This window comes from Lissotriton vulgaris, chromosome 3_2 (genome assembly GCF_964263255.1).
Source record: "Lissotriton vulgaris chromosome 3_2, aLisVul1.2, whole genome shotgun sequence".
Taxonomy (NCBI): Eukaryota; Metazoa; Chordata; class Amphibia; order Caudata; family Salamandridae; genus Lissotriton; species Lissotriton vulgaris.
In genome coordinates, this window is record NC_141690.1 from 113,538,273 (window position 1) to 113,564,824 (window position 26,552).

At 40.1% G+C, this 26,552-nt stretch overlaps 1 protein-coding gene across 1 annotated transcript in view; it reads right to left on the reverse strand.

Annotated features, from left to right (window-relative positions):
- CC2D2A (coiled-coil and C2 domain containing 2A) overlaps positions 1-26,552 on the reverse strand; it is a 432,763-nt gene that overhangs the window by 142,669 nt on the left and 263,542 nt on the right. The window contains exons 18-22 of the mRNA XM_086964074.1: positions 20,877-21,024; positions 15,886-16,024; positions 12,352-12,555; positions 6,995-7,087; positions 5,393-5,484 (exon numbers count right to left, since the gene is read on the reverse strand). Of these exons, the coding sequence (XP_086820200.1) occupies positions 5,393-5,484; positions 6,995-7,087; positions 12,352-12,555; positions 15,886-16,024; positions 20,877-21,024 (676 nt within the window). The remainder of the gene's footprint in view (positions 1-5,392; positions 5,485-6,994; positions 7,088-12,351; positions 12,556-15,885; positions 16,025-20,876; positions 21,025-26,552) is intronic.

A 26,552-nucleotide genomic window follows, 5' to 3' on the forward strand; every position in this document is an offset into this window, starting at 1 on the left:
ACTGTTGTTCCTTAAAGGGACCACATCCTAAACGTTGCTTTTAAATTTGAAAGGCAGGGCTTAAGTCACCAGGTTTATCTATACGTGGTGAAAGAGGAGAGCGGGTTAGTCATTGCTTCATTACAATTGAATGTCATATCTGAAATTCAATGGTGAATACTATGCCCAAACTAGTTGTGACCTATTCATGACATTCATGCTGAGCTGTTAACATTAACGGAGATAAACACATTAAATAATTAAATAACTTTCTCCCATAATGATGCTGGTATTAGCACTTTCTAATCTATGGTAACAGATAAATTATAAAAAAATATACTGGGTTTTATTCATTGAACCCACATGCAAGAAAGGAACAACATTCAACAATTTAAGAAGTAAAACATCATTAAAATAATTACGATCTGGCATTTTTGCTTGAACTGTTGCGTATGAAATACAAAACACTTTCAGTTCATAAGAAAATGCTGCATATAACATTTCTGAAATAGCACTACTGGACAATCCGTATAGTATCTTCTATCATTTTAAAAATGGTAACATAATAAATCAGAACTTTCAATCTATAACAAATAGGTAACTGTATATTAATATAAATTGTAAATCAGAAATACATTTATGCAGCTATTTTTCTACTCAGGAAAAAGCAGAAGTACTTAGTCTACAAAGCAATTGAGATGTCCGATCAATATAACAATGTGTTATATTGGAAACTAATTGATACAGTTTCAGTCATCAAACACTAATTAAACCATGCATCTATTATTCAAGGGCTTTAGTCTAGACTTCAAAGAGTGTATATGAACATTGATTTGATATCACCAGGCAGGGGTCTGACAGCTGCCTAGGATATCATAAGTTGAAATCTGCCTTGCAGAGGAAAACTAAATATCAGAATTAGGAGCAGATCTACTAGAATGTACTGTATGGTGCAAAATACTTATACAGCTACATGGAGATTATATTTCATGACATTTGATGAAGGTACACCAATAGTCAACTTTAAAAATAGCTAACTATTAACTTTAAAATGTTACATCCAAAAGCCTGCTTTATGTAAATCATGTTAATTTGCAGCAATTTCTTGCTTGTCGTATATCTTAGGACATTATAAAGTCAAACAACCATTTAGTTGTTCCACTTTGTGGTGTATGAATGCTTATTTATTATCTCCATTTTACTGTTATGCTTTAAAAAGTCCTGCAACTCACTTACATTAGAGTTTTCTAATTATATTTGAAATTGCTTCTTCAAAAGACTAGGAAATTCTATTTTAGTTGGTTAGGCTATATCATTCCTCCATTAAAATATGTTCTTAATGTACACCCATATGATGCTTTCAGAATTTCCTGCACTTGTAAGCCTTACAACACATGGGAGATAAACCCTTGCTGACTCTACTGGTTCAGCTCAGGAAGTAGGGACTTTGAGCTTACTTTTTAAAACTAAGAAAACTTGACAGCTTCAAATGTATATCTTAAATGAATATTCTATGAAGGAAAAACTTGTTGTTTATAGTTCACTAATTTGATAACAAAATGTTAGTCCGAAATGTTGGGTGCCTGTCTTTACTTTGAAATACAGTGAACAAATGTTGGCTCGGCTATCCTTCAAGCTAACTTCAGTGTTATGGACAACTTTACTTAAAAACCTGCATGAAAGAGTGAGGACTATATTAACCCATGGGGAGTCGTAAAATGAATGCTTTGGGGTAGCTGAAACCTCAGTACATCATAGTAGAATGCTATGTATCAGTTATGACCACATTTGTGCTCTTTATTGTGGGATCTTTAGCCACCTCCTTAAACTGGATGTCCTGAGCACAGACAACTGTGGCTTAAGCCGTGGGGATCAATTGCTCTACCTGGCAACTTATATATATATATATATATATATATTGGCCGGATCTGATTGTCCCATAACAAATAAATAAAAGGAGAACATGATTTATGGATGAGGATGTATGCTCAAAACACATGCATCTTCTTAAGACAACAGTGGCACGTGAAACATTTGGATTTGGAGATGATGAAAAAAGGAAATAACTTAAACAGCAAGCTGTTTGCCAGTATTGGGCAATGGTAGGAGGCTGCCATATAAGATCAACAAATAAGATCACCCGTTTTAGAATAGGTTAAGCTAGATGAAACATTTCTTTAAAATAACATCTTTGACCCAGAAGTGAGAAGTATATAATAAAGGCTTAAAACGTAACAAAAGATAAATTTACACAATATTTTATGATTTCTCCTCTATAAGAAATTTCATGATATTCTAATTACAATTTTGAATTAGTCCACATGTTGTTTATTATTGCCTTTCCTTTTGAAAATGGTGACTTTACTATAATTACATTCCAGTCTTAGCTTGGGTGGATTGATAGATCAATAGCGGTAGGTACTGACTGGGCCCACACTTGGAACTTCTAGGTCACTCTCCAGACACTTATGCAAAAGTAGATCAAGAATAAAGCCCTTGACTAGGAATGTGCAGTATAGGAAAAACAGCTTGCTGTAACATACCCTGGGCCACCAGTACTTAGCACACATCGTAAAGTATAGGAAAAATGTAAGACAATTAATAAATAACATACAAACAAAACTGTAGAACACAATGATGAATGAAGAGAGCAACAGATCATCATATTTAATGCAGTTGGAACAACAAATGTTCATGCTAAGTTAGTGTCATAAAGAAAGTCATTCTGAATCAATAACCCCCACAAACTGGAAAACAGCTCATGAGCTGTTGTGAGTGACATAAACAGAGCTGTTTATTATTGTTGGTGTCATGCATTGCAAGGTTAAGAATTATTGACTGTTGCATCGTATTTAAGATTGCAAAAGATGTTAGTAGCATACTTACAATAATATAACATGGAATTATGTAATACAAAATGTTGATCACTGTATTAAGGAATCCATATTATTCAGGGATTCACAAACTCAGAAACCACCGTAAATTCCTTTCTTTTCTACCAGTTGAGTGTCGCAAAATGGTAGTCCATGCGACAGTTACATCCAGACTGGGCTACTCAAACGGCCTCTACCTTGGTCTGCCTAAATATCTGGTGCAACGCCTGCAGATCGTGCAGAATGCGGCTGCGAGACTGATAAGCATATTCCTTTCAGACGTCATGTCTCTCCGCATCTGCGCGAACTGCATTGGCTCCCAGTGGCGATCAGAATAAAATTCAAAGTTCTTACCCTGGCGTTTAGAGCACTAAAAGGGACTTGCCCTAACTATTTAAAACTTAGACCTCCCCGTTACCATCAGGAGAGACATCTGCGATCTAACTCCTTGCTTCAGTTAATCATCCCACGAGTTAGAAAAGCCAGACTTGGGGGCAGGTCTTTTTCTGCTGGCCCGGCGAAACTCTGGAACGCCTTGACCTTTGCCATCCAATCTGCTACGACAGAAGCTAGCTTTAAGAAACTCCTAAAGACCTGGCTCTTTATGCAGAAAACCTAAGCAATTCACCATGCCTCTTGCTTTTTGCTGAAGTACTCTTTCTGCGCCGGGACACCTCCTCGAGAGGTAGCTGTTTGCGCTTTACAAGTATCAGTATTATTATTATTATGTGATGCATGCATGATTCATATACTTCTCATGATGCTTTCACTTCTCAGCATTACCTAGTAAAAACATACTTTCATTTCCCCTGCATACACTTGGACCTGATGATTTAGGACCACATCTTTAGGTTCCCGGGCCAGTAGAGTGGTGATCGCCCTGTGGTCTGACACATGGGTGGAGGCAATTGGGTTGCGGATATGGCAAAGTGAGGGCCTACAAAGTTAAACAAGAATTTGCAATTCAATAGGTCTCCAATTTACGCGAGACCTATTGCATTGCACATGGTTGGCAACTTGGCATCACGGAAAACTTGAGGGACGGCGGGGGAGAAGGCACGGACATCGGTAGGGAGGGAGGGGGGGAGAAGGCACGGACAACGTGTGGGGGGGAGGGTAGGAGAGGAGAAGGCACGGGCCAAGCTGCGTGAGGCTACGGGTGCACAAAGGAAATAGTAAATGCCCCTTGTAACAACCAAGTAAAGGGGCCAGTAGCCATGGGAGGATACAAATGACTACATGGCTGTACTAAGGAGGGACTAACAAGCCTCATAATGAATCAGAAGACAGCATTTACAAAAGACAAACACACAAACCAATGAAAAATAAGGGCGGCGGAGTGGGCGAAGCTTCTCTCCATACTGAACTACCACAGCGCTTCGCAGAGCAGCGCTTGTGCGCTGCCTCGCGCTCGACCTAAAAATGGGGCTTCTGGTTCAAGAAAGTGTTCTCACTAGTACCTGGTCTGCCAAACTGTAAATCAGACCCAAAGTCCTTTGACACTCTATAACCTGCTACGCAATGTATGATAATTGTGCCGTCAGTGATTCACACAGGCTCAATAAAAATAAAACTACAGTACAATAATGCTACAGCTCTCCCAATGGTCCTCAATTAAATGTACAGAAAAAGTCCAACCTACACCGCTGCCCAAACGTTCTCATTCCAGTAGCATTCTGCAGGACAGCAGCCAACACAATGTAACTAATGCAGACACTGGATTAACAGAACACACGAGCTAGAGCCACTTATTCAACAGCACTATCATCTATGATGTAGGAAGGCATTCTATTTAGTTCATTTTACCATCCACCAGTTCACACTTTCACGTAACTGCCACCAGTTCACACTTTCACAGAACTGCGGCAAACAACCGCACAGTCTGGTATTTAACAGTATTACTGACACAGAAATGTTTTTAGTGACAGAATAAGGATTGAACCAAAGTCGTTACTTCTGTTTGTAGGATGACTAAAAATATTAAATCAAGTTGAAAGATTATTTTATTCCCGTTTCTCACGTATCTATTCCTTGTTTCATTCTGGAAGGGTGTGCCTCCTTATTTATTATGTAACATGCCCATCTACTGTTTCTTTTCCCCTGTTCTCTAAATACTGCTTATGCTTTCCACTCATCTTCCTACTTGCATGTTTAAACAATAACCTCAACCTCATACACGTTATTCTTGCCACTCTATTGGTTATTCTACCAGCTCTCAAGATGCACAAGCGACCAGAATTAGAGCCTTGATAATAATCCTTAACTCTCCTGCTTTTTGCCTCTAATGTAATGTCTCACATCCTAGTATCTCATTTGAAAACTATCCTCATTTTATGTACATTAGAATGGTGCTAGTTTGATTCCACCCGTTCTGTATATTAACCTACATGCTGGTCTGGCTGCACAGACATCACAGTCTTTGCTTTGCCTAGCTCCTTTTATTGGTCTTGTGTCACTAACCACTGCTGCAATCTGAGAAATTGAGTCTGTTCATCAGAATATTCCTGAGAGTAATCAGCTTAGATGAAGTTATTTCTTACCCAAGACCAGGAACATCCTCTTCAATGACCAGGTCAGAAAGAATGAAATGATGCTTGGCGATGAGGAACCGGTTCATTACAGATTCTCTAACCTGTTTACAAATAAAGTACAGTGCATTTAAAAACACTGAAACAACCCAACACATGTCCACAAAGAGAAACAGACTCAATGTTATGTGGAATCTCATTCACATCTGCTTAAAACTCGAGAGTCTCAGTAACTAGAGAGATTCAAGGACATTTACATTACGGAAATACTAATTTGCACAATGAACACAAAAATGTATATTCTCCTTTCTGAAGCAATGGTAAAGTTGGCAGTATCACCTGTTTGGATGCTAATGTTTATATTACAATTCAGCTGTGAGCTATGCAGGTTCCACATGTACTGACTTATTGTTAACCAAATAGTACAGATACATCAAATGAAGTTCTCATTTGAAATTTATATACCAGGTCTTAGTCATAAGCTCACCGATTGGGCTGTTTGGGGATGGGTGTCAGGTCAGACTAGGGTAATGGAAATCTAGGTGAATGCATAGGGTGGTATCAGCAGGGAGGCACTAGATTCCTTCTATAAATAGCCAATCACAAAACGGGGGAGGGCGCACACTGCCAGGCATACTGGCACACAACTTCTCTAGATGCATTGTGTTAATGCAGTGCGTAATAGCACTCACTTTAGTCGCAAGTCTTTAGTATGTTTAGTTGATGCAGACAGTTCTGGATATCTCTAGACATATGTTTCGGGATATTTGTCATTCTTCAGTAGAGAGTAACATCTTAAATGTAGGGGTGCTGGAAATGCCGCTCACAGTCTTATCGGGCTTCTGTACCACTCCTAAAATGTATTTGTAATTGTTTAAAAGCTCACCAGGAAAGCAGGCTGATACATAAATTACAATAAAAATACAAACCGAAAAGAACTGTGTGTATAGTTTAAGCAGTACAGTTCAGATACCCATTCAAAGTACTACCATATTGGTGAGTAACTATGGCAGAAATGTGTGCAGGTGCCCTTAAAAGTGTGAATGATCATCCAGTGACTGGGTGTGATATCCTGCGCATCCCTACCCCATACGCAGGTGCATGTGACTGATGTTAGTACTGAGAATTGGCCAAGGCAATGAAGTTCTGGATGCGTTGTGAGATACACTCAGCTTCTTGGTGGAGCATATAGTACTAACAATATGAAGTAAAGTCTGTTGAGCAACCAGATATCGTAAAACGTTTCCTGCATTACCTGGTAACCTACATTATAAAACTGATGCAATCTATGATCAACTTTCCCTATTAGGTAACAAGGGTTTGCTCATTTCAGCTCACAAAAACTTTATTTTTACAATAAAAAACAAAACATGTATCCACTTATTCCAACATGAATCCCAGGACACATATGATATTTGTAACAGTAGTGTCAAAGGCAAAAAAGCAAGAAGGGGTTCTTCTTCCAAAAAAATGAAGACAATTCCACATCACATTTAAATTGTTTGTCACATTGGTACCAACCACTTTCCACAAACGCCATCAGTAGTTGCAAAGTTAAAAAAAAAACAGGAAGAAGATCTCATCAGGTAGCTCCCTTGTTAATTAAAGGCTCACCTTCTGCAGGTACTTGGCAACAAGTACTCTGTGAGCATCAATGTGGTCCACATTGCTGTTATCATCCCTGTCATGTAATCTCTTCTCATAAGCCTGAATGCAAGAAAATGGTTATCAATAAACAAACATGATCACTAATCAAATAATTTATATAAATTCTTCCAGAAAAAAACATTCAGTGAATTATTCCATTTACTAATTACTCTCTGCAGCTCAAATAGTAATTACATTTTATTAACAGTCTAGAGTGGTGACATGGTCTTCTTGCATAACCCTGCTCACTGCGCCGAACAAACACGGAATGACACTGTTTACATTATGAAACTCTCGCCGGCTTTTGAAACTCACTAACTGTATTACCATACCACCTTGTTTAACGATTTTAGCAAACCAGCCCACATTAAAAGCCCAGTAAAAATAAAGATTCACTCAATTCCTTGATATAACTCTATGGTTAGACATGTCTAAATTATATGTATATTGTATTCTGCACTAAACCCATGTATATATATCCCCTTTTTCCCCCATTACCTTCCCAGTTTTCTTCCCCTATGACTCACCAATTGTAATGTTTTCCTCCAATATGTTTGGGCTTGATTTTTGGTAGAAATGTAAATAAGGCATGAATCACAATGTCCTGAAGATGATCTCGTTATCCATAAATAGAAATCGAAACGTCGTCGACACCCTACACTATATGCTTTTGACAGTATCATATGGAAACAGTGCATGTACCCAAGGTCCCTGACCAATTGCTCAATTGGGTTTCCCTTATACTTTGTAACACATTGTAATATATGATGGCAGATATTGTTTATAATGATAAGTGGTGCATGTTGTCCACCCTGAGCGAAACAGACGGGTCTCTGTATCTGACTCGCGCTCCATCACAGCCAGCCAGAATTTATAACTTTCCCTTGATCTAGCGAGACCAGATGACCTCAAGTGCCAATTTGTGCTTTTAGGGGATGTATTCAATAAGAAATGTTTAATCTAATATTTCCAGTTCTACTGTTTGGATTTTTGTCGTCCTGGTATTATTTTATTTAATAAAGTTTACTCTATTTTTCTAAATTGGTTTGGGATTTTTCTTGTGTCGTGTTTTCACTTTATTACTGTTTGAATGCTGCATAACTATTTGCACATTGCCTCCATGTTAAGTCTGACTACTTTGTGCCATGCTATTGGAAGGGTAAACACTGGTTAAGTTAGAAAGTTTTTGTGGGCCAACGTGACAAATAAGGATTGTGGTTGTGGCTTGAGTGAGCCTTCCACCCCTCTCAATTAATAACCCAATTTGTTACAGGCAGCATTATTTTGCACAAGCTGATGCTTGCTAAAGAAGGTAATGGGGATGGCAATGTGGAGAAAATTACAATAATTCAGCAGCAGTGTAGCAAAGGTAAGATTCTCTTTAACTGACAAAGATGGATGAAGGCGAATAAATGCATTTTTGCATTCCAAATTTATCTGCGCAGATCTCAAATTGCGAGCTTGCTTTACTGCACCCGGGGAAGATCCCAGATCATCAGGCCACACAAAAGGAAGCGAAGGGCTGACTGAGCCAAAAATCAGTATTTTGGTCTTGTCCATAATTATTTTGCTTCTAATGGTGAATGCAAAAACACCATGTAAAACTTTATAGAGATTACAGGGGCATCTTCTAGTTTCTGAAAATACAGACATCCATCAGCATACATATGATATTCAATCTTGCAGGAATCTAGAATTGCTGGTAAAGGCGCCATGTAAATGTTAAATAGAGTGGGTGAAAAAGCAGAGCCTTGAAGAGCACCAAAATAGAAGTCAGGTGTTCTTGAAACGAAAGGGACAACGTTTCCCAGACGTTTGTGAATATGTAGGAAGAAAAAGCTCCAAGCCAGGGCTGTACCAATTAAAATGGCTGAAGATTCCAGTTTTTTTAGTAGCACCTTATGATTGATGGTGTCCAATGCAGCAGTAAGGTCAACTAATATCGGCACACAAGGGAGGTCTCAGTTCCGAACTGATGGGAACTCCTCTTTTATGTGTAATACAGTGGTTTCCATGCTTCTTTGCGGCCTAAAACATGATTGGAAATCAATGAGAGACAAATGGATTCCAGGTAGGAGGATATTTATTGTGAGAGGACCATTTAAAGTATTTTGGGCACACAGGGATGGACAGGATTGTATCTGTCATTATCCAAAATGGTCTCTCTAATATGGATTTTGTTGAAATAGAACTTTTGATGGCCTGCTGGTTAAGCAGCTATTTATGACGTTAAGTGCTAAAGTTAGGAGGCTGAGATTGATGTCCTAGGGAGGATTTCCTGAAGGAGATAAAGATTTTACTGACTTCAGCTTCTATGACAGGCACTGGCTCTTAAGGAGCAGCCACTTGTGTAGGGAGTAGGGTGACTGACATCCATGTGCAGATTAAAAAAACAATAGATTTAACCCAGATCTGTGACTGGGTGTGAATGTTTGAGTGGTTCAGCATTGCGTCCATCAACTGTTCTTTTAGCATTTGTCACCCTAAGTGGGAAGGGTATACCCAGACCCAAGCTTGCTACGCCACCAGATTAAAGTTAGCCTGGCTGATGAGGATTGAAACCCCAAAACTGGTCCTAGGATGCTTTTTTCTGGTCCAGGAAGAACCTGGCCTGGCAGTTCAAGCTGGACTGTTCTCATGGAGAGCAGGGTGAGAGCTGATTTGCATATGGCTGGTTCTAACCTGGAATGGTGTGGCATGCAAAAAAACAATGGATTTAACCCAGATCTGTAACTGGGGGTGAATGTTTGATTGGTTCAGAATTCTATCCGTCATCTGGTCTTTTTTCAGATTCAAAGAATCAACAATTCTGGATCTTGGAACAACAGTTTTCTTGGTGAAGAAAGTCATGGGGTTGTTGCAGAATTTGGACGATGGAGCCACAAAGCTTTGGTGGGTGCTAGCGGAAACCAAATCCTTGTAGATGACTTAAAGTTCCTTGTTGGAGTCAAAGCATGCAGTTCTGCTAGACCTGTAGCATTCCTTTGTTGCTCTGGTGTCAAGAGGCTTTTAACCACAGGCCATGCAATCCACAGATAACTTTATTTTGGGCCACTCTCTTTCTAATGCTCTACCTATTCCTTCTATTTGGCGCAAGTTATCAGTGAACTAGGCAGGGCTTTTTTAGGGATTGTGGTTCAGGAATGGGAAGGGAATAGGACATCCAAGACCTCTCATCAACTTTGAGTTAAGTATGAGTTCAGGTACCAAATGTTCTGATGAAGTCTGAATCTCCTTTGACATGCCTTATAGTTGCCTTTATGGAATTGTGCAGTTCCAAAGAAATGTTTTAGCTGATGTGCTCTCCGTCGCCTGAGGTCTTGCATCTGCATGTGTACCAGTTGGAACAGCTTAGCACAGAGTTTTTTCACAGCATTATGTTGCCTTTCATTTGCTCTCAAAATGAAATGAATGAAATGAAAACAAAGACCATTTATAAAGCCCGTTGGCTACCCTTAGGCGTCACAGCGCTGCAGAAGTCACGCCTATGACTGAGCCGGTGAGAGCTACTCTGGTTTGTTAAAGAGCAGGGTTTTTAGGAGTATGCGAAAGGTGAGTAGTTTGGGTTCTGATCTAAGTGAAAGAGGGAGGGCATTCCTGAGTTTGGCGAGAATATGGGAAAATGAGCGGCCTCCACATATAGCTTTCTTGAACCTGGGTATTACGGCAAGGAAGGAGGATCCTGATCTGAGCTGCCTCATGGCATGGTAGGCGGTTATCAGAGGACGATTGATAATGGGGCCTGTTCCCCAGAAGGATCGATGCGCAATGCACATGGCCTTAAATTCTATCCTTGCCCTTACTGGAAGCCAGTGAAGGTCCTTCAGTCTGGTTTTGACCGAGACTCGTTGGGGGATTTGAAGGAGGATTCTGGCGGCACAGTTCTGAATTATCTGCAGTTTGTTTAGGATGGCCTTCGGTGCCCCAAGATATAGGGCAGTCCCAAAGTCTAAGCGGGACAGAATTAGACCCTGGACCATTATCCGTCTGGCGTGAAAAGGTAAGAGGGGAAGGATTTTGTGGAGGAATCCCAGAAGGCCGAAGCAAGTGGCGGATAGTTTGGTCGCCTGGTGGTTAAAATTGAGTGAGCTATCTAGCCAGATGCTCAAGCTTTTGATTGAGTCTTTAGGTACGGGGGATGGTCCCAGATAGGGGGGCCAGAGTGGGTTGATGGTCTTATTGATGGAGTTCCCAAGGAGCATGAGCTCTGTTTTATCCCCATTCAATTTGAGGCAGGAGGATGTCATCCATTCGGTGACTGCTTCCAAACAGTCTTTCAGGCAATAAATACAATTCATGTTTGTTGTCCCTTATTGTGACTGTATTAGATTGTTTTTTGTTTTTGGTGGGTTGAGTTTATAGAGCATGCTTTTCATGTAAATAGATTTTTGAGATGCGACAATTAAAGTTTGTTTAGAACAAAGAAGCTACTAAGATAACAGTCTTTGATTTTGATGGTGGACATGGTCATCAGATTGCATTTATCCCAATCCCACTCAAGCTTTCATTTGTGGTGGAAAAGGCTGTGTAATCGGTAATGTCCATCTTGTTTGATCAAGTAGATATTTCCTTTTTATGTTTAATTACCTTGGATTTGGAGAACGTATTCAGCTGTGCTGTTCAGCTTTCATAATATTGCAGCCTTTACAGGTTTTCTGGGTCAGAGTCAAAGATACTGATGATAAACTAGGACTGAACGCCAAGTAGGTTAGACTTTTATCTGTCTACTTCAGCGCCACGGAATCAAAATATACTTCAGCACAATTTGGTCACATTATCACAATTTAAAATGTTTACACTCATTTTAAGTATCTGAAGAGGGTCTCTATAGTCCTACTTTCTTTAATATAGTTCTATTCAGCACAACTATCATTCCCATAAATGTCTCGATCTGGGTTGTGTTTCTGTCATAGTTTTCCTCCCTTGTTGATCATTTTGTTGTAAAATAAGGTAACGCGTTGCCAGCAGTTCTCATATAGTTCAGTATGGAATAAACAAGTACAAGATAACAGACTTGTTGACTAAAAAGCCACTTTCTACATTTCTTTAGAGAAACGCTAAGTACAATCAACACAGCTTATGGATTATGTTTGCTACTCTAAATTCCACTCACATATCAGTTTGATGCAAATATTAAATTGCACCTACTAAACATTGCACAGCTTTATGTTTAGAGTCAAAGATTTCAAATTAGAGCTGTGAGTGGATGTCTTTGTTTAGAGACTCATTGAGTTTACTGCTGAAAACAGGTTAATCAACACACCCGGTTATTTAAAAAAAAAAATGTCTCATAATCTCAACAGACGCTTCAGTTTTTCACTCACCTGGAAGACCTTTTCTGGGATCTCCTGGTCACGTAGGGGAACTTGCTTATAATTTCTGAACTCAGGCACCTCTTGGTTTCTGAGCTGTAAAATTCGAAATCTTTTTGATCTGTTAAATTCTTCATATGAAAGAAAATTAAATTCTTGCTGTAGCTGCTCAAGTCTGAAGAAATCAGGAATGTAAGCATCTCCACTGGTGGCAATCTAAAGAAGTGTGACAAAAACAAAATAGGCATTTGTATATAATTAAATTCAGATTGGTAAATATGGTTAAATGATTTTCCCACTGATACACCAATAGGTTGCTGTATATTGACGACACTATTATTTCTGAATGCTTATATATCAGTTCTGTAAATTACTATGCTTATAAGTCTAGCGATTTAAAAGGCATAACCATTGTTAGCACGTGTTGTTCCCACATTAGAAAGTATATGGCATCAATATTAATGGCTGATGTTTTTCTATTTTATCTGATTTATCAATCTAATATAATTGAACAATGCTTTGTTTCCTCTTCTCATTCACTAAAGGCAGGGGTGCCATTGATTGTGTAGAATCTAAACTAGAGATCACATTTTAATACCTATCAGCTAGATTCATCAAAGGCCCGTTTTGCAAGTCAGTAATAGCGATTATTAAGGAATCGCTATTACAGACTCGGAAAACGGGATTCATGTACATATCGCAATTTATTTTGCAATTCTTACAGCTTCCTTGTTTGCGATTAGCTAATTGCTAATCGCAAATAAGGAATAACTCCCCATTCATTCCTATGGGCCTAAAGGCCGATAGGAATGAATGGGAAGACATATCAATGTGCGAATCGCTATTAGCGATTCGCATTTTGAAATTTTGATTTCAAGGGTGCAGGGGTGTCCAAAGGACACCCTGTTGCACCCCTGAAATGACATTGGACGCTGGTGTTACGCACACACATGTCCCTAGGACATGTGTGTGTGTAACATACAACTTGGAAAAATGCACTTAAGTGCATTTTCTAAGTTTCTGCTATTTACCACGAGGTTTGACTTTGCGGTAAATAGCGACCCAAAATTGTGAATTCACATTTTTTAAATGTATCATGAATTGCATTGAAGGAATCTCAAATAGAGATTCCTTAAATGCAATTGCTCGCAAATTTGCGAATTCGATAATAGCGATTTTTGCATTTGGGATGATGAATCCCAAATGCAAAAATTGCGCTCGCAAAGGGCCAGATACTCAGAATCTGGCCCTTTGCGAGACGATTTTCGTTTCATGAATCTGGCCGTATATCTCTACTTATTTTTAGGAGTATCATTTGCAGCAAAGTGTCAGACAATTTGGCAATCTAATAAAAAATAAAAGATCTTTCTCAAATGGTGAGCTGGGGTTTTAAGATGATTTGAAACACACAGTTATGCATGGTCACCAGATTTCTTCCAAAATTCCATTGAAGGCACATATCCAAGGCCTTCTCTTCTATGTCTTGCACAATACTGTTGGTTATCAAAATAAACCCTTCACTTTGGAGTTGCAGATAGACTAAACACATCAATCGTTTTAAAATTTAGAAAAACATTTCAGTTATTTAGGCACGGTTTTAAAAATGAAAATAAGCAAGTTAAAATGTGGTTTACAATGTTTTCCAAATGCAAAATATATTTAGTAAATGGATGTAGAGTAGGGCTGATTGAAATACCAGTTTAATCTTATTCCGGTTAAAGAATGGTTTTTAGTCAATAGTGCCTTGCAAATGATTACTTCCTCAAAGCTATTGAGCAATGCGTTTCATAGTCTTATTTCTGTTAAGAAATTGAGTGACTATTATTGAAACTGCCGGTCCTTACCTCAAATTGTTCACTTGTGATGCAGTCTGATTTAACATACATCACAAACGTACTCTTGTTTTCGAATATGAAGCGACACGCATAGGACTCATATTGTAAACAATGCGCTAAATACATTTAGAACGCTGGATACATTTGGGCCATACAGATACTTTTCTGGAATTAAGGCTAGGAAAACAAAGTTTAAAACTACCAAAATAGAAATTCTAGCCAGGAGGTCAAGTAGCTTCTTAGGTGTTTTTGCTCAGCCTCTCCCAAGTGTCTTGTAAATGATAATGGTGAAAGACAGATCGTACCATGACTTGTCCACTGAACCTTTTAGCCAGTTAGGTGTGGCTGCATGGACAGGTAGGGGAAAAGCACATAAAATTGCCACGCTCCCTGCAATGAATAAGCTTGTATTAAAACATTCAGATGTTCTTGTCACGTGGCTTTCAAACTATTATAGGACATTTCTTGACCACGTAATTCGAAAGAATCAATTGTACGTCATTCACAGATTTGGTGGTCTAAAACACTGTAAAAGATTCATGTTAAAGTAAATAGCTCTATCACGTTTCAGGCCTACAACAGATGAGAAAGTTGCTGATGAAACTATCAGTGTTACATTTCCCAGAAAAAACAATTTTTAACAGTTTTATGTCCAATGTATATTTCTTCAGAAACACACCACATTTACTAAACACCTTACATTTTGCAGTGCTAGCCCATCCTCGTCATTGCAAACTCTGGAATGTCTAATACCAAGAAAAATTTCCAGGTGAGTACACTGTAATAGGGATGGCTTGGTTGCCCTCTAGAATCTTCTTTCACTATATATAGTGATAACCATATTCTTGGAGCTACCCAAAGTGCCAAGTGAAATGCCAGAAAGGGATGAGCCAGGACTGTAGAGTAAGAAGCAGCACAGGTGATCATGCCTCAAAGGGTGCTACCTCTTTTGTTTAAAATAGCACAGATGGTAGAGGAAAACATTTGTCCCTTCACCATGCATGAGAATACTTGAGTTTGAGCAACACATATAAATATTATTGACCTTTTTTTTTCATTTCAAAAGAATGTTATTGTTATAAAGAAGCAAATGAAGATACAGAATACAAGTATAACTGACACAATTGATAACAGATAAAAAGCAATCAGAAGCTGAAATTCAAAAATGAGTCGTAGCAAATACATCCATAAACAAAAGTAGTCTGCCAAAAAAAGAAAAATGAATTAATTAAGATAAAGTAAGTAGCTTAGGCAGGGTCCACAATCAAGAGTATCACTATCAGCTGGTATAATCAGGGGAAGAGAGGAAAGGAAAGAAGAAAGAAAGAGAAAAAGAGGGAAACGATGGAAAAAGGAGAGAAGACAGAGAAGGAATATTATTGACCTTTTAAATGGAAGAGCTGAATACTAATGTTGAAGGCCTGACACCAGGGGATTACATCTTGTTCCTAGTGCAAACTTTCTAATTCTATGGAAACTACTGTATTCATTGGGGTGTGAACTTGGCCACGTCAGCTGTAGAGTTCCCAAGCACTGTGAATAATTCCATATTAAAAATGTAATTAAATATCCTAAAATTGAAATATGTTCTTTCAGGCATTGTAGAGTTTTTTACATGTGCAAAATGTGTGTGTGATATGACAAGGGGGTTGCACACTTAGCGTAAATGGTTATTGTAGCCATCATATCTGAATTTCTTAAACCACTATACCATGATTAGCTGCATCAAGGCTGCGTTATTTGGGTCATTCGGATCAAGCTTGGATTCTGCCGCCCACTTGCTTAACTTCTTCATGTCAGTTAGGCTGGAAGCTCCAATCGATGCTATTGCATCAATATTCTTCAACGCTCTGAAAAAATAAAAAACATATATAATGTTGCTTGTATTCATAATTCATTTTTTTAGAAGTAGTTCTTTTTCAAATGAAAAAAATGAAGAACATCGCACCTCTTCTATTAAAACATCGGGAACAAAATCCTAGGGTCCCTTACATAAGACTGACTCCCTCCCTTCTAATAGACCATTAATGCACAATGCTTTAGTATTGCACAGTAAATCAAATCAAACAATAACCCTGATACTTCTCACACGAATATTCTGGTAATGGCTAGAGAGTGTAACAAATATATTATCTTTTCTTAGAAGTAAATTGGCTTTGCAGGATTATAAACATGATCTCAGAAGTGAATAACAAGTAAACAGTATAATCAGGAAGACAAGTGTTTAAAGCGAAAAATCTAGAAAAAGAAAAAAACTTGGTGGTTCAAAGACGAGATAACATCAGGCAGAGTCCAAAGGTGGCATGCTCCGAAGAATTGTGGATTCCACCTAAAATCAACAAATGTAGCTCTGGTTCCAGGGTGAGAGTTGCAGCGTGGGTAGGGAATAAAATATGTCTGCACCAGCCCTACATTTCTGCACATTCATGCCACAATTGATTCATCAACCCCCTTCAGCACAAAGGGACTTTCCCATCTCGGTGATAAGTCTCTGGTCTCGTTTTTTAAATTATTTTCTTAAAATATTTTTATACATTTAATCAAATGTACACTTAAACATCTCGGTTGTACCAATGTATTAAGGCATCACACTTTCTTTACTAATGCTTCAATTAAAATCAAATTAAATGTAGAAACTGGAACAAAGAATAGTTATCCTAAAGGGAAAAAGGAACCTTGTATCTAGCATATGCAATTGCCAATTAGTTTGACAGCATGGTAAAAAGACAACGATAGTAACTACACCATAGTAGCATGAACTGTTACTTTATAATTAAGCATAACTATAAAGTATGTGCATTAAATCGCTCTGCCTAACAATTCAGATTTTGTCAAATCCTCGCTGGTCCAACAAAGCAGTCTGTCCTTCAATTAATTCTGCCCTTAACAGCTCTTACCCCTTGCTCGGTTAGAGAAACCTAAAAGAACTTTTAAGACAATGAACTCATGAAGATAATACAATTGGCCTCAACTTCTAAGGTCTGCCATAATCAGCACCCATCAATCTGTATTTAGTCTGACCTGTTGTCAAGCAGTTTACTTATCAGTGTATGTATGGAGTGGAGTGACCTACTAGGGATATCATCTGGGTTCCTAATATTAATGCCTCTCCCGATGACGCACAAGTATTTGTGTCAACTTGTTGCTAAACCACGGTCAACTGAATGTTGATTGAATATTTTGACTCATTTCTTAATCTATAGCCAGTGAATTTTAAAATCACGCTAGTATAATCTAAACTGAATTGCTGCCGAAATATGTATTATTACAGCAGCTTAAATCTTGGATCCTGATAAGAGGGCTAGAAACATTGGTCATTACTGCTGGATTATACACGTTATGTCTTTCAATCCCTTGTTTAATTTAGAACTTCGAATTGTACCTTGGGACGTGGACAATAAGTGGAATTGCTGATGCCAAACATTATCATGAAACGGTTGTTCCATTCGTGCCTTCCCGGACATCTTACATAATTATCAGAGAGCTTCACCGATTGCCTTTCGTAGGTGACACATTGACTCAAAACCAGAAAGTCAGCATATTTTTTGTTTTCAGAGTTTTAGGTTTAACTTTTATTGATTTTAGGGCAACGGAATGGGCACATTACATACAGCAAATTATCCCACTTTTCGACAACTGCCCCCCCCCTTCACCTGAGCAAGCCCACCACCCCACTCCTTTGAGGACCAACATGTGGCTCTGTAATGAATGTTCCTGCCAAAGCTGGCAGAGTAGGGTATGAGCCCCATCGAGATAGGCAGTAAGCAAGGCCCAACATAACCTAAACCCCCAACAACCCCTCCCCGTGTCCAGCCCCGTCCCGCCCCCCCAACCCAATGTGCTATATCTATACCTTGTTAGGTTGTTGCATGAGAGGCCTAATCCATGTTGTGCCTTAGGAGGTAGTCACAGCTCGTTGAGCGTCAGTGAGATAAAGAAGACAAAGGTATTTCGGGCATGTTATTTCATTGAATTCCAATGCTAGCAGAGATAGTAGAGGGCGCCATATAGTGTTCAATGAGTCTGTTGAGTGTGTAAGGTTGGCTTGTATTCTCTCCATTCCGATGATGTACCAGAGCTTGTGTAGCCATCCCGTGGGTGTTGGACGAGTCAGTGTACCCCCACAGAGAAAGAATGTGTTGAACTGCCGCTCCCATTGCCAGGCCCATTTTTTTCCCCCTAACTGACTTCAGTGGAAAGGTAAGCGAGTTGGGAAGCCCCAGTAGAGTATAGGCAGGAAAGTGAGGTATTTCGGTCTCAAATTGTTTGTCAATGTCGTCTAGAACAGTAGTCCAGTATCCTGTCAATTCCTTACAGTCCCAGAGTAAGTGAGTCAGCGTACCCTCCTGGTCACAACCCCTCAAACATGTCAGGCTATGATCTGGATTTCCCTTATGCAGTCTGGCAAGTGTCAAGTACCAATAGGGTGCCACCTTAACCGCTGCTTCTCTACTTGCTGTGTTTCTGGCTGAGTGGTTCGCCTTGAAATAAACATATTGCCACTCCTTCTCCGAAAGGTCTCTCCCCAATTCCCTCTCCCATCGCCTCTGCCCGGCCTAAAGCCCTGGCACACCCGGAGGGCGTAGCATCCTATATAGTTCAGAGATCATCTTTTGGTCTGAGGTTTTGGTTATGAGCCATTTCTCATAGGTTTTTTGTTTACTACCAACCACTGGGCGCACATCCAGATGCAGGAGCCAGTGACGAATTTGGAAGTATTGGAAACGTTTTGTTTTCCTAATATCGTGAATTTGTGACATGTCTGAGAACTCGAGGGAACCTTCTAGGTCAAATAAATGTCCTGCTGACTTGCACTCCGAGGCCCTCCACTGCGGGAATGGCAGTTTCTTCTAGCCCTGGTGGAAATTCCAGGTTGACGAACAATCCACGTTTGACTGCTACCGTGTCCCCCACCCGCAACACTGTGCATGTAATTGGGGAGCCGTCAAGGGTCGTTGGTCTATCAGACCATTTTAGAAAGGGCCATTTTCAGAGGAATAGCTGTGCCAATGCCATGTCTTGAAACAGCCACCTCTTCTCGGACAGTGGTCTACTCCATTCGACAAAGTATCTGAGTTGGGTCGCCCAAAAGTATTCTAAAAGGTTTGGAACCCCTAACCCTCCTTCATCGGGGGGATGGTCGGATAAATCTCTACGCATCCGTGGTCGTTTCCCGCCTCATATAAAGTGTTGCACTGCCCCTTGTAGCTTATGAATGGTGCCTGTGGGTGGCTCAACCGGGATGGTCTGGAAGATACACAGCACTTTAGACTGATTGTGTGCCTTTCTCCTCCGAAGGGAATGCCAAGGATATCAGGGTTATCAATCAATCAAATACACTTATAAAGCGCGCTACATACCCGTAGGGTCTCAAGGCGCTGGGGGGGGGGTGCCGCTACTGCTCGTATCTTGTATCCTTTGTGCTAGGGGCTCAACGTATAGAGCGCGAAAAGGAGGGGCGACAGTGGTCACCCCTCCCTCGTGCCCCATTGGATGTCAAAGGGCTGCAAGATTGACCCATTCACCCGTATTGTGGCTTTGGGCGTGTCGTAGCAGCTCGCGACCCACGCCCTGAACCGATCTCCGATTCCGAAGTGTGCCAACGTTGCGTCCAAGAAGCCCCAGTCGAGCCGGTTGAATGCATTTTCAGCATCTATCGATAGCAGCAGGGCAACTATCTAGGTACGATGGGCTTGATCAATAAGATGCAAGATGCGTTTGGTGTTGTCACTGCTCTGTCTATTTGGAATAAAGCCAGACTGGTCTGGTTCGATAATACCGGGCATTTGTAGACTGAGTCTGGCTGCAAGAACCCCTGTAAGTAACTTCAGGTCCGGATTGAGTAGGGAAATCGGCCGGTAGGAGGCGCATTGGGTGACGTCTTTCCCAGGTTTGGGAAGAACGATTATATCCACTGTGAGCGTGTCTGGGGGGATAGATCCAGGGCCCTGAAAGGAATTAAAAAGGCGAGTGAGGATCGGGGCAAGGAGTGAACATTTGATAAAATCCGTCTGAAAAGCCATCCGATCCTGGTGATTTCAGAGGCTTAAGACGGGAAATTGCACCTATCACTTCGTCAATCCTAATTGGTGCGCCCAGTGCTTCTGCCCCTGCCGCGCTCAGAGCAGTCGTCACAGCTCGTTGAAGATATGCCCCACCATCAACCTCCAGTTGCGGGTCTTTATTATATAATGAGGCATAGAAATACCAGAGGGCTTCCGCTATCTGGGTATCGTGTTCCACCTTCTCTCCCGTAGTAGTATGAAGGGCCGCGATTTTAGAACGCTGGGTGCAGGCTCTAAGTTTACTCGCTAGGAGGAGTCCTGTTTTCAGAGTTTTAAAAGAAAAAACTATCTTTTATTTTTTTTTAAAGTTGTTTGGAGATGAGGGGCTTCCTTCTACCTGGACATTTTTCTATTGGAAGTAGAAATATACTTTGATGAAATTAATACAAAGAATATATTTCTTTAATTTATAGCTTGAAATTGTTGTTGAGAATCAAAATATAATTTTAAAAGCTTGGACATAGTAACAATATTCCTAACATATAATTGCAATATGTAAATATAATAAAATGTTGACAGAAAAAGATCAGGAGTTCACTGAGCTTGTTAAACTAATGATATGCAGGCAAGCGGACAAAAAAAACACACATCAATGTGTAGCACACAAAAGACCTGCTATGCAGCTTTCATGATTTACCTCTGAATCCCGCTGTTCTGCTGAGATATTGGTGGGGCTAATGGCACTCCATTTTCTGCCACTGCCCAAGAAACGCTGTAGGATAGCTTCCCAGAAGTCATAAGAATCATTTTATTACTTCCGTCCGCTTCAAATGAAAATGGTACATCTAGTAATAAAAAGAAAAAACACATAACATATAATGTTTCTTAAAGGATGCACTTTGTTAACAAAGGAGGGTGCACTTGATGCTACTTCGGTTTTGCAACTAGTTTTCCTATAAAAAATATTTAATGACATGTAGATAGTGAAAAATACCTCAGGCCCTAGTAAATGAAAGACGCTTGCACAGGGCCAATTATGCACCATGTATTTTTAGTGCAAACCCCCTACTGAATATGCAGGGGAGGTGGGGTATCCACATCATTAATGGCTGTGCCAGCAGGTATGGAGGCTAGCAAAAGACTGCTTGTCCATCTCTAAGACTTGCAGACCTCAAAATCCTGAGACTAAGCCATCAAGCATCCATCATCAAGGTTTAAGAAAACGTGAAACGATGTCTTTCTATCTATCTATTAAAGTACATAGAACACTGTAGGGCACCACTGTTTCTGGCATTATGTGGAGTTGCGGCTCAATTGGGTTGCATAGCCCCTACCCCTTCTAGTGCACGAAAATAGGCTCATTGATATGGGTTCATTTAATCTGTTCTAATTTCCATACTGCCTATCTAGTGCAATCTAGATGTAAAATTACTCTATTATCAGGAGAAGCCAGAAATATCAAAGAAATTAAGGGGGAAACGTAAGGCACCCTGAACATAACTTAATTTGCAAAAGGCTTTGTACAAACGTAGACATTCAGTTAGAGTATATATTGTGAACATATTTAAGGAACAGAATAATGGACAAGACTCATTACAATTACTTGAGTACATAAACATTAAGAAGCTTTCTGAACCCCATGCTCTCTCAAGAAAGATCAAACATTGCAACTTGGGCTCCCACATGGGATGCAAGTTTTGTTGTAATATGGTCAGGCTACTGGGGCTTCATTTGTGGACTTAGTGGAACATGCATACTAGGACAGTGGAGATATAAAACAGCCACACTACAGATGGCAGAAGGTGGATCCCTCTGAGGCCCTAATGCAATGCCAGGTTTAAAAAGAAGACATTCTAGCTTGTGGTAAGAGGGCCACGAGAGTATGTGAATATGGGTGACCATAATCCGGTCAGTGCACATTTCTGTCTTGAATTAGCGTATGCGTCTACAGTAAGTTGGAATAGTTTGACACAAGCTGGGGTCATGTGCCATACAGGTGCAATTAAACAGTTAATCTTTTGACACAAAAAACAAAGCACTTAACAAAATGTCTGAAAACGTAAGCAATTTGTTGAACAATCAAAGAAAGAAACAGCGGTGTAGCATTCTTCTTGGTAATATCATGTACACAGAAACCTATCTTAACAAAAGTCCTCTTAAAAAAATTAGGCCACTAAAGAAGATTTCCCTTAAGTGTCTTGGTTAATTCATTGACGACCTGGCTCATTTACAGATTTCTTCTAACAAATGTTCTTGTTTTGAAAAAAATAATGAATGGACCATGTGTTTGATATATACAATTCCCTTGATAGAATAATACTACTTACAATTGATACCAATATTACATCGACACATTATGACATTACACCTCTTTTTGAATCAATGCGGCATATGTAGTCTAACAATTAAACACTCATAATACAATAAAAATCATGGGCCCCTGAGGCGGACTAAGGATGGTGGCAATCAGCTGTAGATATGCCACTCTTTTCCCTTTGGGGATCAGACTGTAGAGGCAATGGATATTTTGTTTTGCATGCTACTGCATTCGCGGGGATACCCCTTTGGGGGTCGATTCTGGCGCTTTATAAATAAAATAAATTAAAAAAATACTGTATCTGCCAGTGATCTCCTTGGGTGTCACAGTCGAGGCTTACTGTGCTTTTTTAGCACTTTGCATCGTTCAAGAAATATGCTAGTATTAGTCAATTTCTTTTCCCTTAAATGTGGTTACTATCACCTCCCATGCCCCCAGGCAAAGCTAGGTTTTCTCTTTCCTCTTTTTGTGTCTATGTGTAGCAATATAATCTCACTTGTAGACCATCTTCACACTTCTCTGCCACACTTAATCTGGCAAGGCGTATCCACTGACTTCTAACTAATTTCTCTTCTGGTGTATGGCCTTTCATCTGTTAGTAGAGACCCTGATAAGGTTTATAATTCTCTTACTAAGCACAAGCAATACTATACCATATGAAAAAAGCCTGTGCCTTCCTAAGCACATCTAGGACCCTTCACCATTGTTGATGAAGAGAAGCTGTTACATTTCTTGGGCGTTCTGTGTAAATAGTTGAAGTACATTTATTTAAATCATGCATTTCTGGACATCATCAGGCCAGCAATTAGGTAGCAGTCCCAACCCCAATCGGACTAAAAAGAAGGTAGCTACAACACTAGGCACCCTGGTGTATTGTGTACGTGTGTTCAACGCTTTGTAGACATCATGCAGGGAAGTAGAGAGCGAGGAGAAAAATGCCTTCATAGATGAGCTCCTTAGTTTAGGATCGCCCCCATATAATGTAGCAACTGCACCAAGTGCTACACCACAAGCGGATGAAACCAACACAAACACCTCCCCAGAAGTTAGCACACCCCCAAGTTACTCAGAGTTCCACCTCCTGCTCAGACCTCGACCCCTGTAACAATGGGTTTTTCATACTCAACAATTCAATTCGTAAGTTTTTATTTCGATTTTTCAAATCATAAAAGACATTTACAACAGCTTAACATATTCTAAGATTAGAATTTAAAATTATCCTCCATTATCAGCTAATAACGACCACAATACGCCGCATCTATTATTGGCCATCCATCGAAAATTTGAACATATAGATTAAATACATATAAGCAAATATTCAAATATTAATAAAATCAGGTTAAAAACGTACATATACAAATTATTTCATTTTACAGATACCATTTAAAAAACCATTTCTATTATTAAAAGATTGTAAAATTATGAATTCATCATTAAACACTTTTTACAATCTCAGGTGACATGAGCCCGTAAAAAACATTAAAAAACCCCACTAAAATGTCACTGTAGGCTCATTTTACGAGCCTGGATAATTCACATCCAGGGGAGGAATTTAGCGACAGCTATGACCACGGCCTGGGAATTATCAGTTCGAAGGATCCTGACAGACTCACAACCTGTTTTGAGACCTAACTGAACACAAATGGGTTTTAGCCAGGATATTCTAGGAGCCTTATGTTCAGGGCAGGTAAATAGTATATGCCTAATGCCTTCCCGCTGGGTGGGACAGAAAGGGCAGGCAGAGCCTGGTCTCCCCCCCGCCACCCTGCGGTGAAGGCATTGAGTGGTAATGGCCCCACCCTGAAATGATGGTATTTCTTCCTGTCCCCAGGGATAGTAATCCAGTCCTAATAACTCTCGAGGGCTGGAGAGTGTTTCAGTCCTAGGAATTCCGCCGTTAGTGATGGTTCAATAAAACGGACAAATCTTTTTACCTCAAGCATGTTCCAGTACAGGTCTCTGAATGTTTTTCTAGGTGGAAAGGAATTCCCTAATGGGTCATCCCACAACGTTTTTCATACTCATTGGTAACCACAAATGCTTCTCCTATTACGGCTGCCATTAACATATCCCAGAGACAAACCCTTCCAAACATCCCTCTGGATGTCACAAAGTTGTCAAGCGTAATAGCATAAGACCCATCCCAGGGAGATGTTTAGATGACCCCTGTGGCAGATGGTCACATGAACACTTTAACTCTACTGATCAACCCACATAGCAAAAGACAGACCCAGCAAAGACTAAATGTCATCCAACATGAAGGCCAGATTTTATAAAATTGTTAATGGAAATGTAGACTTACAATGTTTCAATGTTCAGGGGCTCCTCAAACTTTGAACCGCCTCAATGATGGTGCCTAAACGGGGGGTAAGGGGGGGGGAGGAAGAGTGTGTACTTGGCAAGTCCTGGAAGTGGATCAGTGACCCATAAGTGGGACACAAACTTCCTATGTCCTGCTGGATAGATACCAGAGCCACTCACTCAACTGTTGAGGGACCAAACCTGCCCCTCTTGGTTAAGTAAGTCCATGTACTTTGGATAACCAACCAGCAACGCATGAATCAGATCACTGCCCCAGTTTCAGTAAAACTCGGAGACCTCAAAGAGCATCACCAATTTTTTGTGTGCGATTCAAGCCCTGTGAACTTGCTACGAAGTGATCTTCTCTGTAAGCTCAATTGTGTAATCTACTGTACGCAAGAAAGAGTAGGGTTAGAGTCCCATGCAGCAGAGACAGAATTAAAATTACAGCCCCCGGAACCTGTAGTCAGGTTGTAACCTGTCATTACTAAAGAAGATCTACCTATCAATTTGAGCGAGACAGTGAGATAAGATGTTTGGGATTTCACTGGGAAAGTAATTGGGTTGCTTAAGGAAGCCAAGCACCTAAAGACAACCCTTCAGGCTAACGCATATTTATTCAAACACATCCTTACAAACTGACCCCAGAAGCTATTGCAAGGATAACAGCGGTCATCCACAACATGATAGAACAGGGCATTTTGTAGGAAGGCATTAGCAGTCCATGTAATACTCCAATTATGGTTTTGCAAAAAGCAAATAAAAAGTGAGAATAGTGCAGGGTCTCTAAAAAAGTAACCAAATTGTCATTCGATACTATCATGTTGTCCCGAACACTGCTGTGATCCTGTTCCAAATTCTCCTAAAAGCTGAACGGTTCACGGTCATAGATTTTTTGCCAGGCATTCATCCCGGTTCCCCTTCACGAAGAGAGACAGTATTTCTTCATTTTACGGCTCCAAGAGAAGACATTTGTGTGGAGTTGTTATCCTCAAGGGTATACAAAAAGCCCATCCTATTTCAATCAGATATTTAAAAAAAACTAGAAACTGCAGCTACCGCATAGTTCGCGCTGATTAAGTACATTGATGGCTTACTCATTGCATCGATGGTTGTTAAGACACCATCTTTCTGTTCAACCATTTGGATGAGAATGGGCACAATGTTTCCCCAAAAAACTGCAGCACTCTCAAACAGAGGTCATGTACCTGGGATATCAGATTGAGAAGGAAATCAGGCCTGTGTCCCATGAACGCATTGAAATAGTCCATAAAATGGAATCCCCACCACACAGAGAGAGCTACAAATATTCTTGGGCATAGTTGGCTACGGCCTCCAGTGGATCCCAAAGTTTTCCTTTGTGGCAACACCTTTACTGAGCTGATGCACACTGATGTCAATGATACAGTACCAAAGAATGAGCTTAAGAATCTACTTTGCAGCACATCCACTCTTAGAACGTCAGACTACACCAAATATTTTTTTTTTGCCACAAGTGAGAAGGGTATGCTGTATTTGTGTTGTCACAGGCCCGTGGTGAGGCTAAGCTCCCCAACAGGTATTTTTAGCGACGCTTGATCCTGTAGCTGCAGCATTACCTGGTTGTCTCAAGGCATGGGCAGAGGTAAGACTTAGCATTCAGAAAATCACAGGAATAATGATGGGTTATTCTCTCATTATAATGGTGCAACATTCATCGAAATTCTTATGACTCAAACCCGCACGCAACATTTGACCAACAGCCGTCTAACCCGC